This window comes from Phasianus colchicus, chromosome 8 (genome assembly GCF_987193195.1).
Source record: "Phasianus colchicus chromosome 8, bPhaCol1.hap1.1, whole genome shotgun sequence".
NCBI lineage: Eukaryota > Metazoa > Chordata > Aves > Galliformes > Phasianidae > Phasianus > Phasianus colchicus.
In genome coordinates this window covers 18,769,066-18,788,361 of record NC_143443.1, presented here as the reverse complement: position 1 = coordinate 18,788,361, position 19,296 = coordinate 18,769,066, and the positions used below count along the sequence as shown (strand labels likewise).

The 19,296-nt window shown below is 41.2% G+C and overlaps 1 protein-coding gene across 8 annotated transcripts in view; it reads left to right on the top strand.

Moving 5' to 3' along the window:
• ARHGAP22 (Rho GTPase activating protein 22) overlaps window positions 1–19,296 on the top strand; it is a 148,968-nt gene that overhangs the window by 77,294 nt on the left and 52,378 nt on the right. The window contains exon 1 of one of the 8 annotated variants that reach the window (XM_031607681.2): window positions 13,639–14,200. The exons of 6 other annotated variants lie outside the window; for them this stretch is intronic. In XM_031607681.2, the coding sequence (XP_031463541.2) occupies window positions 14,149–14,200 (52 nt within the window). In that variant the 5' untranslated portion in view covers window positions 13,639–14,148. Of the gene's footprint in view, window positions 1–13,638; window positions 14,201–19,296 lie in introns of those variants that run through there. One more of the 8 variants, XM_090145173.1, reaches the window with a different exon arrangement.

The window sequence follows — 19,296 nt, the reverse complement described above, 5'->3', positions numbered from 1 at the left end:
TAACTCTAAGTAGACTTGCTGGTTTTTTTTTTTCAATAAAAAACAGCTGCCTGTTTTCATGTTAGCTTATGGGAAAATCCATTTTTTGCCCAATTAGAAATAGTCCTGATCTGTTCAGATAGCTGTACCCATTCAAAGGGCAGCCCAACAGACAAGGTGGTGGCAAGGAAATGTGCCAAAGTCTACAAGGAATTCCAGCTGTGAGGAAATGTGAGAGAGCAGTCCCTGAGTGCCCAAGTGCTGCTTCCTCCTAGCAATCATTTCTATCACATCTGTGGGAATGCTTAAAAATGATGGACAGCTAAGGAGGAGGGGAAAAAAAGATCCGTGTGACTTTGAAATCTTTGGATGAAAGCCAGATGCATTGCTGTGGGCAGAGATTCAGCATTGCAACTGCAGACATAAGAGAGATTCAGAAATGACTGGGTTTATTTTTTAAGTGTTTTCAATTCCAAGTTTCTTTCTCAGAATGTTAAGTCTTTGTTGGCATGCCAGGCCCACCCTGCCTTTTCTCGCTCTTCTGGATCTAGCCTGGTCTTTGTCATACATTCCCCTCAGCAGTTATTAATAGATATCCCTTCATTTACTTTACATTCTCTTTCAGCTTTTCCCACTCCACTTTCAATGCCTGAGGAACATGAGACAGCTGAGATAGAAGCAAGGAAGTGGGGGTGAATAGAGGGTTTGCTATCTCCAGGAGAGAGTTCCCTGACAAGTTTTAATCCCAATACTGCTCCACATTATTGAGGAGCTTTTAGAGACTTGCTTGCAGCAACACTGTTTTCAGGACTGGTTAGTGAATGAGATGACTCAAGCTGATCTTCTCTGAGTCTCAATTTGAAGTGCTCTACTCATGGAACTTCTGTTCTTTTCAGTGCTAATATTGCTTTGAGCACAGGACTTGGGATCAGGGAGTATTGAAGGTGAGCAAAATGTCAATGCTAGGATTTCCTGCTCTGAAACCAAGGAATGTTTAGGTGTAGCTTGTCTTCAAAAAAGAACATTTATCATTAAAGTCGGATGCACATGATTTTGGCAAATAAAAAGCTAAAGTTAAGGGAAGAAATTTTAAAGACAAGTTTCTCAATGTACCTGCTGCAAGTTTGGAAAATAATGTGCTAAATGATTAGAAAAGACAATTTTCATTCTAGAATGATATTTTTCATTTCTCTTGGATAGTGATAGCAATTGCATGGGTATTTTCTTTTTCACCTGAAGGAAGAAATTTCAAGATATAGGTTCTTTTTTTTTTTTTTTTTTTTACTGATCCAAAGTGATTTTTTGGTTGGATGGGATTGTTGTGAGGAAAAATGTGAAACTGTATAGTTTGCTATGTATAGGCTCTGTTACTGTGATCCTGCATGTCTGCAAAACCTTGAAAGCTGCTGGCTACAGTACACAAATGAAAATATCTGTGGATATGATCGTTCAGAAAGTCTGTTGCTGCTATGCTTATACTGCTGCTGGTGAAGCTGTATAAATAAAATGGGAAGAATAATCCAAGAAGGATGGAAGGATCTGAGACCCCTTTGATCCACTGTGGGCTATCTGTGGTGTGCTGTGTGTTCGTGCTTCCTGCTGAGGGCTATTGGACACCCTGAACTGCAAGCTTTGAAAGCAAACCATGCTGCTTAGAAGAGGCAGTCTTGTTGCTTTTTGCTACCCACAGCTCCTGTGCTGGGTTGCTCATGTAACATTGGTCGTTGCCAATTCAGCAGTGCCACACCTATGAGAATGGAAAGTTTTATTAGGTTTGCCAGCTACCCTGAAAATATCTGAATATGAAAGAGACATTAGGATGAAAGAATTTATTTACTTCGCAACAAATAAATGTATTTTAAATAGCTTTTTAGAAGATCCAGGGACTTCTGGCTATTTGTAAACTTAGGGAGTTTTGGTGCTCTTTAGGTGAAAATATTAACTGCATCAGTAGTTTCTGCAATGCTGATGGCCTCTGTGTATGAAAAGACAGCCATTGTCTATCCAGACAGCAGACAGTGTGCTTGGCACTGCCCTGGAGCTTACCTCTCAGGAGATCATTTGTCTCTTAGAGGGAGCATTCTTTCCTCAATGGAAGGAGTGGGTCGGTGGAGTACAACAATCAATATAACTCTTAAAACCGACATGTATTTCCTTATATAGTTAAAAATGGACATGTGTTTAATATATAAACACATGGGGGTGATGAAAGGACTGACTCTAAGAGATTTTGACTGAAATTTGTCACAACAACCAAGAAAGGTTGGAGATGAACACTACAAAAGAATGTTTTGAGGGACAGAGAAGGAGAAAATCCTTATTCAGTAAAACTATAGACATCAGTAGCAATTTGTGCCAAGTTCCTTACTGTACAATGTACGGTGAAAGCAGAATCTACTCACAAGCAGCATGGTTTGTACATGGAATGAAGCTGCTAGAATACAAGACCAAAGTAAAGTCAATCTTTCTAACTGTGACCCAAGGGAGAATTTTGTTTTTACTAAGACATTCTTTTTTTTATAGTGCCACGTTGATTTATTAATAATGTAAGAATTGAGCCTTAGAGGTTCATTTTTTGTCATGAACTTGCAAGTGGCATGTACATGTTGTAATGAAGGGTTTTAATAAAGTCGATTAGGAAATATGCATGGCTCTCTGCCAGTTATACCACTTGAAGCTGGAGAGGCTGCAGAGATGAAACTATTGTGGCTTCTAGTGAGGGCTGGTAAGAGATGCGAGAGGATCTTGGAAAGAGGAAGGTAGTTGGAGTTCAGAGAAACATAGATTCTACGTTGAATCGTTATCCTTCTGTTCTGTTGTTTTCCCATAGCGCTGTATTTTGTGTAAGCCCAAAATGCAACCCCAGTTGCTAAAGGTGGGAGAGACCTTGCAGGCAAGATAGCTTTACCCAACTGCTTATATTAGCCTGCATATATGCTGTATAATAACAGAACAGCTGTAAGAGCCTGTCTTCTTTTCCATGTATTCCTTTACGAGCTCATTGCTGGTTATCAGGAAACAGCACTGAAGTAGTGAGGTTGAGTAGTGGGGCATTAAATTGCTCACCGTATGTGGTGTTATGTTGAGTTTGCCACAGGGATTAAGGCTGGTTGGGGGGCTGCTGTATTCCTGTTCTGTCCAGCACTGTTCTGCCACTGCTTTCGTTGATTGCTCTGTCTTCAGCCCATACCCCCAGTTGGGGAAAGTGTTTTGGATCTCCAGACCCAGTCAACTGGTAGTTTGGCTGAAAACGCCAACCTCTGGTGTTCACAGAAATTAAGAGTTTTTACAGTTTTAATAAAATCAATTGGTTCAGACGTGTGGCAGGGAAAGTGTCCATAAGGCTGGGAAGGTGTTCAGCTGGGCCTACGGCATATAGTACTGTGACAACATACATGTTCTCTGAGCAAAATAATGTCTTGGGAGGGTGCTAATGCTGTGAGGTCTCTTATTTTGCAGCTCAAATGGTGCTTTCTTTACTGCTTTTATCACATACAAATTCCTTCCTAATTATCCATTCTTTGTCATCTCATACAGTTGCCAGGATTCATTTTTTCCATAACGTATGCAATGTTTTAATATAAGATACTGTTCTTAATGGGCTATATCTCTAGTGGTTATTTTTGTCTTGGTATCCAGTCTATGATTCTTTGCTCTACTTCACTCTACTTCACTGTAGTCTGCAGCACTTTTACTATCTTCAAATGCTATTGCACTTTCCTACTTACTGATCTTCATGAAGATGTTATCTGAATACTAAATTAAACATTACAAGGTGTATTCTCTAGGGAGAGAAAAATGTTGGATGTGTGTAGACCTTAATGCAGACAAAAATACAACACCAGAAGCACAGCTGCAACTAAAGCCTCATACTGTGTGGCTTGTCACAAGAGATTTAATGTGCACTGAACAGTTGACAGTCTGAGGCTGTTTCAAAAATTTAATTTGATTTTAGAGCTGTTAGTAAGGATGCAACCATTTGATTCAAGTACTCTTCTGATATAAATTAATTTTGATGTTTCAGTTGTAGTAAAAAAAAAAAAAAAACACACCAACTCAACAACAACAAAAACAAGCCAACTAAAAAACAACAATAAAAAACTACCTCACCCCCTCAAGGCTTTAAACAGCAAGTTTTGTTTTGACTCAGATATGGTCTGCTTATATCATAGCAATTTTACGTTGAATTAGGTTATCTTTTCTGCTGCAGCTGGCATGAGGCTGATGCAAACTCTATTGTGTGTTCTCACTAATTTGACAGAAATGTGGTTGTGTCTGTGCCTGATCTAGCTCAGTCATGCCTTGTTCAGTGATTTGGTAGCTTACAGAGCCAGCATTCATTTTTGTGGAACTCCTGCCATGCTAAGCAAGACAGAAATAGGAAGCTGTCATCTTCTCCATCTTGCATAAGGAAAGCTGTGGCAAGGGGAACAAAGCCACTTTCCAGCAGAGTGCAGAACTGGTGCACTCTGTTGGACTTTCCTATTCTCTAGTCTCTCCTGTACATTGCTTTTCTGACTCGGTGTGCCGTGTGCAATAATGCCTTTCAAGGAGTCCTTCTGACAGTTTGGAATCCCTCTGGCAATGTTTGTTTTCCAGGCAATTTAAGTTACTGCATAAGGAATGGAGGAGCCATGGGATATGGTACTCAAATGAGCTCTGAGCATGTTGCCCCTGCTGTTTTGTTTTTTCTCCTCTGCTTATTTTATAATCTCATCACAGCAACCCAATCCATTTAGCTGAAATGCTTTGCAGTTTGTAAGCCAGTGCTGCCTCTGAAGTCCATCACACTTCCCACCTTAGTATTAATTAGTCAACTTCCTATCTCTTACATTTTTGTTTGGATGAATGGTCTGGCGCATGCCAGTAATGACATAGATTATTCCTCTTTTTTTTTCTGCCTGCTTGTAAAAATATAGGTTATGATAATGTAAAGGTTTATAATTAGTTGGAAATATACTGGCTGGGAATGTAAACTTGACCCCGTTGTTCAAAGGCACTGTCAACCCGTGATTCTTCTTTATGGTAGAGTTAGCACAAGCTTTAGAACAGTTTAGTGCTTATACAGCAAACCCACTGTTAAGTGCACAGATAAATACAGCAGAATCAGTGAGCCAAGCTACAATGACAGAATTGTGCTAGGTCCTGCAGGCCAAGCAGCAATCTTAGTTCTGTTTGGGGGGGCACTGGAGTGGACCAAATACCAGCAATGTCTCCCAGTATTCCCAGACTGGGAATTGGCCTCTGGCCTTAGGCTTGGTGCTCTGATCCAAGAGACTTCTTGTTTCTTGCTCCTTTTGCAACAGTTCTGAAGAAAGTTTCAACAATGACACCTGTAGCTGAGCAAGTGCAGTGGCTCCATGACCATGAGCGGTGGGCAGACAGGGCCCTGTGGTGCTTGTTCTGCACTGTCAGCCACTGTGCAGTGTCAAAGGTAGGAACAGTGAAACATTCTCAGCTGATGTACTACTTACAGCTGCTCTACTTAACATAGCATAAAAGATCTGAGGAGAAAAGATGACTCCAGAAAGTTTTCTCACACTTCCTGGTTGCAGCAGCACATTTGGAGCTCCTAAAAATAGCCAGTATGTCTCAGAACTATGAATGGCAGGACTGAAGATGCAGACATCCTGGTGCTGTGCTCTGAAACCTCACTGTGTACTGGAGGAATGGGGAAGAAACAGCAAAGCAAGGAATCTAGATTAAGAAGGTAGGAAAGCATTTTGGGAACAGTTGTCTTCATTCTGAAAGGGAGTTTGACATTTGTTATGGTGCAGTCACACACATAGACCTGTCTACACTAGCAGAATGACCAAAATGTTGACAGTCCTTATCACTGAAGCTGGCGGTGTGAAAGATAGAGCTGTTAAGTGCATGATGGATCAAAGTAGTTCAGAGCACAGAGACTGGAAATGTTTCCTGCTCTCCATCTCAAGCTCCTCTGGGAAAGGAGCTGTCTGAGCCCCTTTAACAATGTCAGCTGCAAAGTCTTTCCTGAGCAGAGGAGAGATCCAAAGGGCTTCATCCAGAGAACACTTAGAAAAGCAAAATTCTTTTTTCTTCTTCTTTTCCTTACCTACACTTTTTTTTCTAGGAAAATAATGATCTTTGGGGAGGAAATCTGGGAAAAGATATTGGTTTAGGCTTCCTTGGGAAAATTAGAGAAGTTGAAATTATTTTTCAGAAAAGCAACAACAAAATTATTTTGGGTCATCCCTAGACAATTTGCTGACTTCTAAACGAAATGTTTTTTTTTCATCTAGCTTTGCACTTACTTATTGCTTTTGTTTAACTTTTATTTTGCTGTAGATCAGTTTTTAAATGAGAAACACATACATCAGCAGAAAAAAAAAAGTTGAAATGTATGCATAATTTCGTATTTTAAGTGGCTTTAATTTTGGCCTAACTCATTTGCCCAGAATTAAAAAACACTTCCAGTCTCCTTGAAATACCTCTTGGAATGCCTTTTATCTTTTCTTTTTTTCTTTCTCCTTCTGCAGTTGCAGAGCTTTCATTTTCATTTCTTCTGGATCTGTTCTATTGCGGAGATGACTCTTTATGTAGCAGAGCCTGAAGCTGACTGTACATTACAGTACTCCTTTCTGGTCTCTAGTCCACAGAGCTTCCTTAGCAGCAGGCTGTGCCAGCAGCTAGATATCAGTTATCTGTCTTCATGTGATGATTTTGCTAAGTGTGGACTGTGGGATGTTGTGACAGTATATCTTTGGCTTTGTTAATCTGATCTGTAGGCATGCTAGTGCACTTCTTCAGTCTGTGCTGCTATCTCTGCATTGTCCCTTGGAATCCTGCTGGTGTATATGTATCTCTGAAGCTCATGTAATGGGTCTGAAACTATCATCTGTAGTTTATGCACAGGAAAGAAATGGGGCCAGATCTTCAGCTATGGGTAAATTAGGCTTTGCTGACATCATAAGATCTTATTGACTTCTACTTACTGAAAATCTGACCCTCTATCATGGCTGTATACATTTCCCCTGCTGCACCTTGCAGTAAAGGCAGCTTTAATTTGACTGAATCAGCCTATATTCTAGTTGGGACAATTACTATTGTAATTGTCTGCTCTGAAGAGGGGGTGTTCTCCTGCTTTCAGCTTGGGTAGGAGAAAGGGAAAGCAGAAGGCTGTCTGTTGAGTCCTTGCTTCGAGGAAGAATCATCAGAACAGAAAGGATCTTGGCCTAGACTTGGGGCTAAAGGGAGGAAGGTCACAAACAAGCAGCAATGTAACACTTGTCTTTGGCTTAGGATGGGAACCTGCAGTGTTTGTTTCCTCATGCTTTTGTTTGGAAAGGAAAAGTTCCATCTCAGCCTCCTGCCTAGTGGAGGACTGTGAAAATGCAAACACTGAAGGTATTAGTACCTTGATGCCCCAGCTGGGCTGTAGCCTAGATTTCAGCTTCTTGAAGCCAATAAGTTGTCAAGGCAGACACGAGGTACTTAAATAAACATAACAAGATGATCAAGGCTGTTTACAAGTGTGGCTTGCTTAAAGCAGTGCTCAAAACACCGGAGGAAACAGGAAGAGATTGTAATTAAAGGCAGCTTTGAAATTCAGTATGTGGTTGATTTGCATTTTACCATTTATTCCTCTCTTTTCCCTTGCCTCTAAAAGCCTGGGGTGGTTATCATGGTGATATTGGGATCACTTTGCTGTATTATGTATGCTTGAGGTACTGTGGAGAAGCAATTGTGTAATGGGGATGAAAATCAGAGCTCACTTCAGGGAGAAAAAGAGCCTTTCTCTTAACTGCTGCCCCTGGCTATCATCCTCTTGATGGCACACATGGGGCAAGGCTGTGTGTGACTTATGGTAACCATCACTGCTGGATGATGCAGCAAGAGACTGCATGATGCTGGGTGCTTGTTCTTGGGTGATTGTGGCTGTGGAACTCCAAGATGAAAGATGCTTACATAGAAGCTGTGTTACTAGGTTACATTACACATGCAGTCATTTATTTGGCTCTCATATCCATGTCTTTGTTTTTGTTATCCTGTTTGGGGCAGAGAATGGAGATATCAATGCTAAACTTCTTTGGCTAGGAGGACTAGGAGTGGAATTGCACCTGTGCTGAGGATATAAGCAAAAGTTTCTTCCCTCTCCTCCTAATGTTTGCAGGTTCACAGTGATTTATCCTGTCCTCTTTTACCCTGCATCTCTACAAGCATGCTCTGTTCTCAGTTCCACCAGTAAAAGTGTATTACTCTATCAGTATCTTCTAACTAAACTCTCATATATCGTAGATCTCATACTTAATGCCATAGCTACATTTTTGTCCTCATTGTGTTGTAGGAACCTACATAATTTCATGTATGTCACTTCTGAAGTGAATTAAGCAAAATATAACAAGCTCTCTTGTCTATACATAAATTTTCCATGGCAAACAAATTGTGGGGTCCCACACTCAGTGCAGTAGTGATGTAAGGACACGGGTAACTTATCCCCCACCCTTTCGAGCATATTTTTCTCAAACATCATAGGAACAATCACATAGGAATACAGGTTATTTTACTTCATAGAAAGATACAACTTGGCCTTAAAAATCCTAGCATCACAGGGAGATGGAGCAGCTCAATGATGGGTGTGTGTTGTTGTGGCTGAGATATATGCTAGACTGATCCTGAGTGAGGAGGGAGAGCAAGGACTCTTTAGCATGTTTACAAGGGAGCCTGACACACAATCTTGGGTCTGGCCTATTCAGAAAACCTGAATCCACCTACTTTGAGATTTGACTTTACAAAGGTCGTAAAGACAGACTACTTGCTCAGATGACAGAAATGCTTAGGCCTGGATTTACATATATCTCATTGTGTGTGTTTTCCTTTAAAAATCCTAATTCTAATACCATAGTTATGTAAAACTAGTAGCTTTAATTAATAGATAACAATATATACATTTTTACTGATTGTGGATTTGAAATAAAGCTGCCAAGTAGGATCTATAAAGGCTCAGAAACTAAAGATAAAAATGAAAAAATCCTGATGATTGGAAGCCAGTCTCATGATTTGGTCAGCTGAACTGAAATTTGTGGAAGCCTGGGGTGGCAATGATTCGGAGATCAGATTCTGTGTAAGCTGGTTGCCAAACAAGTCACTGTTATTTTGAAGACCTGCCATTTAAAAATGAATTAAGATTTAAAATGCTTTCTGGAGATTTTCACTGGACTTCATACAGTATCATAGTCTGCTGTATCAAGTGGCTGTTCAATGCATTGCTCTTAAACTTAAGAAGCCCTCATAAGCAGAATAGAGAAAAGGACATACAAGACAAATTGTTCTGTTTCTTTTCCCCCCTCACTTGTTAAACCAGAGGAGAAAGGAAAGGTGAGCCAAATTTTGTAGTCTTTATGCAGGGAAATTACCATAAGCTTCAGTGAGAAGTACAGAACTAGGCTATAGTTTAAGTTAATATTTATTTATTTATAGAAATTAATATCAGATATTTAAAAACTACAGTCACAGGGTTTTGCAAAAGTGGTCAGGGGGCAAAGACGTGCCTGTAAGTCAGTGGGCTTCTGGCAAATTCCTGCATATTCCAGCTTTCACGGTTTGTAAATCCTTACTTTGTTGGCACATATTTGCTTGAACATGACTTCAGAAACACAGCCAGTGCTGCTTGAATATGCCCATAGTGCAGGCATAAACTGTGCAGCCCTTAAAACCTGTTCTGCTGTGGGACAGATAAACATGAAAGGTCTTAGTGTTCTGCAAATGAATCAGCCTTAGCTCATCAGCGAGTGCCTTGATTTAATGAAGCCATAGTATGTTAATGTTAACACTGCAAAAAAGCAGTAGTGTTACAGGCATCCATGCTAACTAGCTACAAGCATTTAAAAGCCCAGGCATGAACTCTTACTTGGCTATCTGGCCATAATTAATGATGACAAGTATGTTGGAAAAATAATTATTTTGCTTGCTTTTAAAGACAATTACTTGCTCAAGGCAAGTGAGGGGGTGGGATTTATGTGGCTGTAATAAGCATATGGAGATGGCATCTTCCCAGGAGAATATTGTAGCCACAGGATTTTTTTACTGACCTGAAATTCCTTTGTTCTATAGATACAATTCATGTATGTGGTCACAGACTAAAATGACCCTGCTTGTATTAGGGCAGGCTGCATTTTAAGCTGCTGAAAGGAGAAAAAGCAGCTTTTATCAGCCTAATCAGCAACAGACAGAAATTTCTCCCTCATCATTTGTGGCTGTACAGGCAAGGAGAAGTCTTTATAAATGGTCACCCTGAGAGCTTACTTCTTCCATCTGGTAAAACAAAAGCAGGTAATACGAAGGCTCAGCCCAGCCTGCCTAACAGCAGTCAACTGGTATCCCTCCTGGTAAGGACTCACAGAGCATGACAGCTTTTGCCCAGTGAGGACTGTGCCATCCCCTGGCAAGCACCATGTTGGGCTGCAAAGCCATGCCCCTTCCAGCCCCAGACTTGGTCTTGGAGGCCGAAGAGGAAACTGCTTCTCCATTGCTTGCTGCTATGATGCTGAGTGCTGAAGGGCATCTGCTGCATCCTTAGATCCTCCTGCTGCTCCACCAGTCACTGGTGCCTCTTGCATTTAAGAGATATGAGAGCCATGTGATCTTACTACGTAACTGTATCATGACAGTAAGAGTATTGCTGCTTTGTTCTCTTGGAGTTTCATGCTAACTTTGCCCAAGTTGGAAATTACAGCAGAAAGTCCCCCAAGACTGTAACTTGGATAAAAATTCCAACATGTGGCCACAGCTACCTGCTTTAACAAAAAGCCACAGGTTTTGTGCCTGTAGTGTATCACTTCACTGTATCACTCAGATGGTGACATCTTCAGAGGCCACAGAAGAGAGAAAGGGAACCAAAACCCCTATGTGTTGCTCACTTACGTACGTTCAGAAGAATGCCCTTTATCTTATTCCCTTTTTATCTCTTGATAGTACAGAAGATTACGATCCCTTTCCCTGATTCCCATCTTGCAAAATGGGGAAGATTATGATGACTTTCTTAGTAAGTCAGTTTGAAACCTAAAACTGAAACTTGTTACAGAAAATGTAGTGTTAAGAGTCTTAGGTGCTTTTCTCTGCTCTGGCTGGCTCATTGCTAACAGCAAAGATTGCATGCTGTGTGCATTCTGCCATCAGTGTCAGTTTGTGTTTTTGGAGTGTTAACATGTAACAAAAAAATATTTAAATTTCTTGTAGTCCCAGTTATATCTAGTCCTTTCTGAAAGTGTTACTATAGGAAGCAGACTGAAAGCTGAGTGAATGATGCATTTAAGAATTTGGATCCAGTTCAGTCTGTTCTTAATGTCTGCAGATTTTTGTCTGGGTATAAATTCTCATCTGATCTCTCTCTGTTCTAGTTGCTCATTAGAGAAAGTTGTGCCAGGGCAACAGAAAAATACCAGAGGGAAAAGACTAAACAGTTCCCCCATTATAAAGATGCAAGATCCTGGAGTCTCTCAAAGTGATCTGTGTCAACAAGAGGTGGTGAGTGGAGTAGAGCCTGTACTTCATTGCCTTGGATTAGAGAGAGAAATGTTGGTTTAAGTCCAAAGTTCTCTCTGGAAATTACAAGGAGAGCAACCTCTGCTTTTAGCTCCAAGGACAGGGTTGGAAATGAGGCAGAACATAGAGGTACTGGAGCTGAAAGCAGTAGGATTTTGTGCAAGGTCATTAAACGGCCAGTTTTCTCTGCAGCTGGAAGGGATTACTGCATTAGTCTAAATTTGACCCTGGCAGAGAAGAGAATTCCCTTGGGGTGCTGTGGTTTTACTGTGTTTTTTGTTTTTTGTTTTCATTTACTGCAAGCAGAAAGGCACATTTACTTCTGCAAAGTCTTCAGCCTATCAGTGTCTGGGGAACATGTTGGTTGGCAAAGGGGAAGCTGAGGGAGAAAGGGGACATTCTGTGGGCTCTATTGACTTAATGTCCTTTCCCATGTACCAAACAATGACAGTGGAGGGAAGTGGCGAGTGGGTGAGGGATGAACTCTATGAGGATAACACTGAGTTTCCCCTTCAAGATAACTAGGTTCTAGTATAAATCTTTTTGGTTTGGGTCTTTTGGAAGGAATGAGTAGTAGCAGAAAGTCCCCCCAGATATTTCCATGGAAAAAATTGAATGACATAATTGTGTTAGATAAGAAAGCAAATTTTGAGTTGTATTTTTTTCTTTGATGACATAAGATATTAGGATCAGGCATTATTTCCAGATTAAATATAATGTAGACTAAGTTCAGTAAACCAATTCCTTCCCTACTTACACAGTGGCTTCTTCCCGTCTTTGGAGGAGAAATGTGTTCCAGCTAAATGGGCCTGATGTTGTCTGATGTCAGATGAAATAGATGCAGAATTTCAGAGTATTAAAGGTTGGAAGGAAACTCTGGAGATCATCTGAACCAAACCCTATGCCCTAGCAGGGCTGCCTCCTGTAGATGTGTGCACGTTAATATGAGAAAGACTACTGTAGTTTCTTGAGCAGAAGGTGTCGTTCTTCTTCCTAGGGCAGGACAGTAACTGGCTTGCCCACACCCCCTTCCCCACCCAAGACCCATCCTAGGTCCAGCCCCAGCCTGCAATGGTTTACAGGCAGCAGTCATCCATAACTGATGTGGCAAGGGAGCTTGGTTTGGTATGATGGCGCAAATGATGCAGTAACAATGACATGTATCCAGCACAGCAGGATTTATGAATGCTGAGCTATGATAGAGTTTTTCAGATTGCTTGCTGAATGAATTTGCCTTCAGTATAGAGGAAACTTGGCTTTCCTAAATGAAATATTAATGCACTGATGACAGGCTATTCAAGATAGCTCTGCTACCAGCTGTCTGTGTTGTGCAGTGCAGCCTTAGTTTCTACAGATTTCATTATAGAGTTATGTGTTCTTATATATTATACTAATAATACTAGTTCCATTCAGATTATTTGATTTGCTAATCTAGAAGGCTGACTTCAAATCCATTCATACAAGAGATTATAAATGTTATCTCTATGAGGCAACTGGTTTTCTTACACCTCAGTGCAGTGATGACTTGATAGTTTCCCGAAGACTGGGAGCAGTAAAAGCCAAGAGCTGAAACATTCATGGAAACTCAGATGTTTTGCTTTTACATATTTTTCCATGACAAGTGCCTGGGACTTTAGGAGAGGGAGTCTCATCTTCTGGTTGTTACACCCAAGCTGACTTGAAACACTGAGAAACTGTGCCAGGCAGTAGCTACAGTTGAGTGAAGTTTAGATGGATGACTGGGAGGAGCACTGGCATGAGTAAATGTCATTGCCTTTAAGTGTCCTTGCAATTAGAAAGAATATGAAGTCAGCATTAAGGTGCTTTAAGTTCTTCAGGAAAGCAACAGAAACAACGAGACTGAATTTCCAGATTGGGTCATCCCAGCTGAATAGAAGCAGGAGATATTTTTGTAGTCTTTGGTCTTTCAAGGTAGTATGGCAATGTGAGGGAAAATAACCAGCTGTAATCATGAAGTGCAAAGCAGAGAGGTTAAGCACTTGTTCTTATCACCCACTGCCCAATGACCTCAAACATTTTTACAAATGCAAACAGGACAGCATTGTCAGCCACCCTTGAAAGGCAGGGAAACTGAGGCATAGAGTAGTAGGATTACTACCTGGACTGAAAAGCTCCTGATGATTTAACTGCTTAGCAAGGCTTCTAATGTGTAAGGACAATATCAGGGGATAACCCACTAACATGACATGAGAGATGAGTTTTATAGCAGTTCATTTTTCATTCTGGGCAAGAATTAGTTAATAGAAGCAAGTTTTTATGTTATCCAAACCGTATGGGTTTTTTCCCTTTTTTCCCTTCTCAACATATTGTTGCTTGCTGTAGCAGCTGAGTAATGCAGAAGTTCTGCCTGAAAATAAAGCTTCCTCCTTATATGATATTGCACATATTGTCATGGAAATTGTCCTCATTTCCCCCGAGCACACTTTAAATAACTCGAACAGCAGTGCTAATGAGCAGAAAGATATCTGCAATCCCCACCGTGCAACTTGACATACTTTATCCCACTCTGAATTTCCCTTGCTCATCATTGAACATTTTAAAGATCTGGTACAATAGTTTGCTTTCTCTCTTTGGTCCAGTCATTCTGCTCTTAGCACTTGGTAATAAAAGGTCAGCTTTGGCTGAAACCTCAGTGTTGCAGCCATGCCGTTTTTTACTGCCAAATACCTTAAGAAAAGCAAGTGTCTCCGAAAGGGTAAGTCATATTTTTGGTGTATTTGTTGTCTGTTTTGCTTTAAATTTCAGTAAAGGATTTATTTTGAATTAAGAAGCAGTGGGAATGGATCTATTTATACTGCCAGTCGGTTAGCACAGGGGTTTTATTATGCTGTATGCATTTTTGGTTCAAGATACAGTGTATGTTATTATCTTTCATTTTACATTCACTAAAGCCAACTAAGCGAGAGATTGCTTAACCCTTTAAACATGAAGCATATGCTCTGCTTGGGGATGGAATATCTAATGCAAAGCCAAACAGGAACAGAATCTGTGTGTATTTGTGTTTCCAGATTAGTTATGCAGGCAGCTGGATAATGCTCCAGTATTTGTGTTTTTATTGACAAAAAGATTTTTTTTTTCATCTGCACTGAAATAATAACTTTAATAACACCAAATGAAGGAAGTGCTTGCTTCCTCCTGGCATCTTTTGTTTGCAGGGTTACCTGAGTGCATGATTTCATGTAGATTTTTAGCTTGCTTTTGTAATGTTTGCTGTGTGGGCTTTTCCAGGAAAGGTGATTGTTCTACTTCCAGGTAGATACAAAACTGAGAGCAGTTTGCTTGTAGCGCTATAAAAATTAACGATGTGATTTACTCCTAATAGAGAAACACTTTCCTTGTATTTTTCTTGTTCTGTTGCTTGTCTCTTTATTATGACATTTTTCTAGTGAGCAGTCCAAATAAGGGCTCTGTATAAAGGAAAAGGGACTCCTTGTAGCTGAGACATATCGATCAAGGGGATCTGAGAGATCTAACTTGCTTATCTGGAGAAGCATTTATATTGTGCATTTTCCTTAGAAATCATTTCTGAGGCATAGCTAGGAGGTTGAAGTGCAGGTTTTCATTTCAGGTTTTAAGCTGAAGAAAAGGTTTTACAGGAAAGAGGTTTATTATCTTTGTACCAACCTTTGTTTTTCCCAAAGGATTCTTATTAAAAATGGTATTACATGGGAAGTGGTAACAGCTAGGATATGAGAATTGAGTTTAACTGGCTTGTAGTCACCGGCACCAACTTTCAATATTTTTATTGAGCAAAATAAATGTGTGTGTACACAGATTTACACAATCATCAGGATTTTTTAAGGATATACCCATACCGACAAAGTTTTTATTAGAAAGATGGATACAAAAAATGTCTTAATTCATTTTTTTTTTTTTTTTAGTTTTGTTGTATGCATACACGTATAGGACAATTCTTCAAGGAGGCATAGGACAGTTTTTGCTCCCTCTGTTTTCTCTTCTGCTTCAGGCACTTGACTGAGTGTTGCTTCTTTCCCTTACTGCATGTGTCATGACAGCAGTGTCTCTGTAGATAGATCATGACTGAGAGGTGTCTGCCCCACTTGTGTATGAAGCAGGCATTGTAGGAGGGGGCTGTTATATGGCCAGAAAAGGTAATGCTATTCTGTCAGATGCAACTGGAAGATAATTATTTAGCTCTGATGCCTCTTATGATGAGGTGTGTGCATCCTACTGAATGCTGTCTATTGGCTGTAAGCTGTTCCCTGCCCCACTGTGGTAAGAAGCTATGATGTATTAGACACAACAGGGTGTGGAGGCTTGGAGCTAAGCATTAGACATCCAGCATGAGTCAGTGTGACTCTAAAGGTTGCACTTGGAATCTGGGGAGCAGTTGCTCACTGCTTGATCCTTTGCCTAGAGAGGTGCTATTCGCTGCTGCTTTGCTGCAGGGATTTGGTATTCTTGGAAGATGTTGCTGTGTGACAGGGCTCAGCCCTGTGAACCAGCAGGTGGGGGTTATAAGCTGTGGCTATAAGTCTGGCCTCGGTGGGACTACATCTGCTTGGAGCCATTGTCAGTATCACAGTGCAACTGCTGCAATCTGCCTAGCCCTATGGCTCATCCTCAGGAGAATGACTTGTGTGTGCAAAAAAGAAGGGAGGAACAGGGAAGAGCAGCTTGGTACCCAGCCTGTGCAAGGAACAGAGGCTAAGAAGTGATCATTTTGAAATCAGAATCAATATGGGCATAAATTGAAATTTTAAAACACTGCTGAGGCAGTCAGCCTAAAGCAAACAGCCATAATCTTAGTGAGTCATTATTGCCAGGAAAATCTTAAGCTAACTCCAAATAGCGCTCCAAATAGATTTTTCCTAAAAACATCATTCTGAACCAGAGGGGATAGAAGGTGTTGCTTCTTAGCCTGCTTCCACCAAAATCTTTTTGATTTGTGAAATTCATCTGGTCCAGGCATGTTGGCATGGTGGATAACCTGCACGGTTCTGATGCCATTCAGCTCTCTGCTAACGTTTTTTTGCCTTGTTTCCAGGACAGCTCGGGAAGAGAAGTGCCAAATCATTGAGGCAGAACTGATGTGCTTGGGTAGGGAGTACTGAGCTAGCTGGGTGTATCCATGAGCTGTTTAGCATCTATCTGTTACCCATGTTGCTTTGAACAGATTGGGCTCCTGACAGTTTTTGAGGCACTTCCCATTCAGTTTCTTCAGGCAATTCCCTGTAACTCCCTTCCAAACAGCACTTCATTTGCAGATTTTTTTACTGTGATCTAAGTGGGGAGATTTCCATTCTTCCCAGTAAATAAATATGGTCTTTTAAAAGGCATTAAATGATCAGGGAGCGTCCTTAGGCATAGTATCAGAAGTACAGTTGCATAAAAGCTGTAGTAGCCACAGGCTCCACTGGGTCTGTTCTTGCTTGCTCTTCCCTGTGCTTGTGAGCAAAAGAGCAAACGAGCAAGAGCAGTGATATGTGTGTGATCACTTTTCCACAGGTTCAGATGGCCTAGGGACTGGAGCTGGGCTGTGAACGAGGTTTTGGCCAGGAATATCGGTTGTGTGGGAATCAGTCTTAATAAGGAAACTCTTCCAGATCGATACAGACAGTGGCCAGCAGAGCTGGGAACTAGAGCATGATTCCCCAAAACTTTGTTACCTGGTATCCCAGGCAGTGCAGGGTTTCTTCTCTTAGACTTTTGGACAAGGTTAGCTCTATGTTATCTGAAGATTGTTTCTCCTCAGGTGACCTTTATTCTCACTGTGCTCCATTTTTTCTCTTCATTAGCAGGACAGGCTAGGAAGTTTTTTGGATTACTTCTCTGCTTTTTTTTTTTTTTTTTTTTATGAGGAAGTTGAGTGCTTTCAGATACCTGTGAAATAGCACAGGTAAGCCAAAGCACAGCTTTCTCTCATGTTTTGCTTTGTAAACTGTGCTATTCCTATGAAGATTTCCCACATGTCTCATTTGGTGATGCATCCTCAACCTACTGTAAAACTACAGTAATGACAGGCTCTGGAAAGACACAAGTAACAACTCACTTGTTTCCCCTATTGCCAGTATTTAGCAACATCAAACTCCTAACAGTTACACCCCCACCCACACTAAACAAGACATCAAAACAATGAAAAACATTTATCACCGCCTGCAGCCTGTTGTTAAAACTGTTCTCTCCTAAGCCCTCCTACATTAACATTTCTCTCTGTCTTTGGCTGTTCACTGAGCACTGGCTCACAACCCCTCTAAATTGGAGTGTAAAATATCATACGGTCAGAATTGTCTCTGATCTGGTGAGTCACTGTTGATTTTCTCTTACTCTTGATTTCTAATGGAGAAAAAAAAGTTTCAGTTCTGGCGAAGCCTTTTCCTCTTTAATTCAAAAATAATAATATTGCATGTTTTATTGCCAACTGGTCCTTACTTTACTGCAGCTGTAGATTTACAAGACTTCAAAGCTGGATGATTAAGACAGTTTTTACTTGTAGCCAGGCAAGCCAGAAAATCTCAACTTCAAAGGAGGGGGTGTTCTTTAATGTTGTGGGCTTCCTCTTTGTGCTTAGAAAATGAGGTTGCTAGGGACGATGCCACATGCAGCAAACAGGCCACATAGCTGCTGCTCTTGGAGGAACTGTTGGCTGCTGCCTGGAAAGAACAGAGCACACCCAGCAACATCAGGGTGTTTGGCTGCTGCTTGGGTCTCTCTGTGTGATAACGAGCTATAGGACTTAAATGTATTCTGTTGCTATGCTCAGTGCTTCTCTCTTAGAAGGCCCCTGGGGGTGGCGACAAGTGAAATTTGGGCTTGAGCTCTGTTGCATCACCTATTCCCTGTGCTGGATTGTCTTCCTCCTCTGATGTGCTTGCAGTGTGGATGATTTTATGGGCGTTAGGAAGAGGCAATCTCAGTGAAAATAAGTGTTCAAACCCTACAGCATTGCGATTTGAGGGGAGTAGGGACTGGAAGTAAAGGTGCTTTACATCCAACAATCGTGTGAGATGGAGCCCCTGTGTTAGTACTTCATCTGGTCAGCCATGTATCACCAGTTCAACCTAGTAGGGCTGAGGGAAGAGCAACTTAGTAGCTCCATCTTTAGAGGGACGTAGGGATTGTGGTGCAGCTTTATTTCCTACTCTGCAGCTCAGACAGTATAACATGACCCTTTCTGTTTTATTAAGTTCCTTCTCCATATATATGGTGGTTACTCTAGCAAAGAAAACGGAACAAGAGCCTCATGATGAGGCAGAAAGTGGGCCTGGAAAACTGTTATTTCTTGAACCATGCAGGGTATAGTTTTCCAGGAATATTTCACCAAGAAATTAGACTTAAAATCCCTACAAATACATTCCTTCCATACTCTGGCAATGTAGCGAGGTGCAAACACATTGTGACGATGTGCCTGGAATCAAGGCATATTTTGGTTGAAGGTGGTGCAGTGTGGATCATGTGTTGAGTGAGTCTAGGAAGCAGAGTGCAGAGTTCCATGGTCCTGTGGGTGCTAAAGGGACCAGCAGGGCCCCTGAGCATCATGGTTGTCATTCAGCAAAAAACTTGCAGAGTCATGTGGCTCTGGTGCAAGCATCCCTCATCAGTATTAAAATCTGAGTGAAACTGGGGCTTTATCCAACCAGTATCTAGGCATCTATGGGATCTAGGCCATGCTCTCTCCAGGGCTCTGGGGCTCACCAGCCAAAGAGGCTGCCAAGAAGTGCAGTGCTTGAGAGGCAGAGTTGGCCAACACACCGCTGTGACTCTCAATGAGCCATGCGTGTGCTGTTGAGAGAACAGTGACTTCAGCTTGTGAATTAAAGCTCTCCAAGT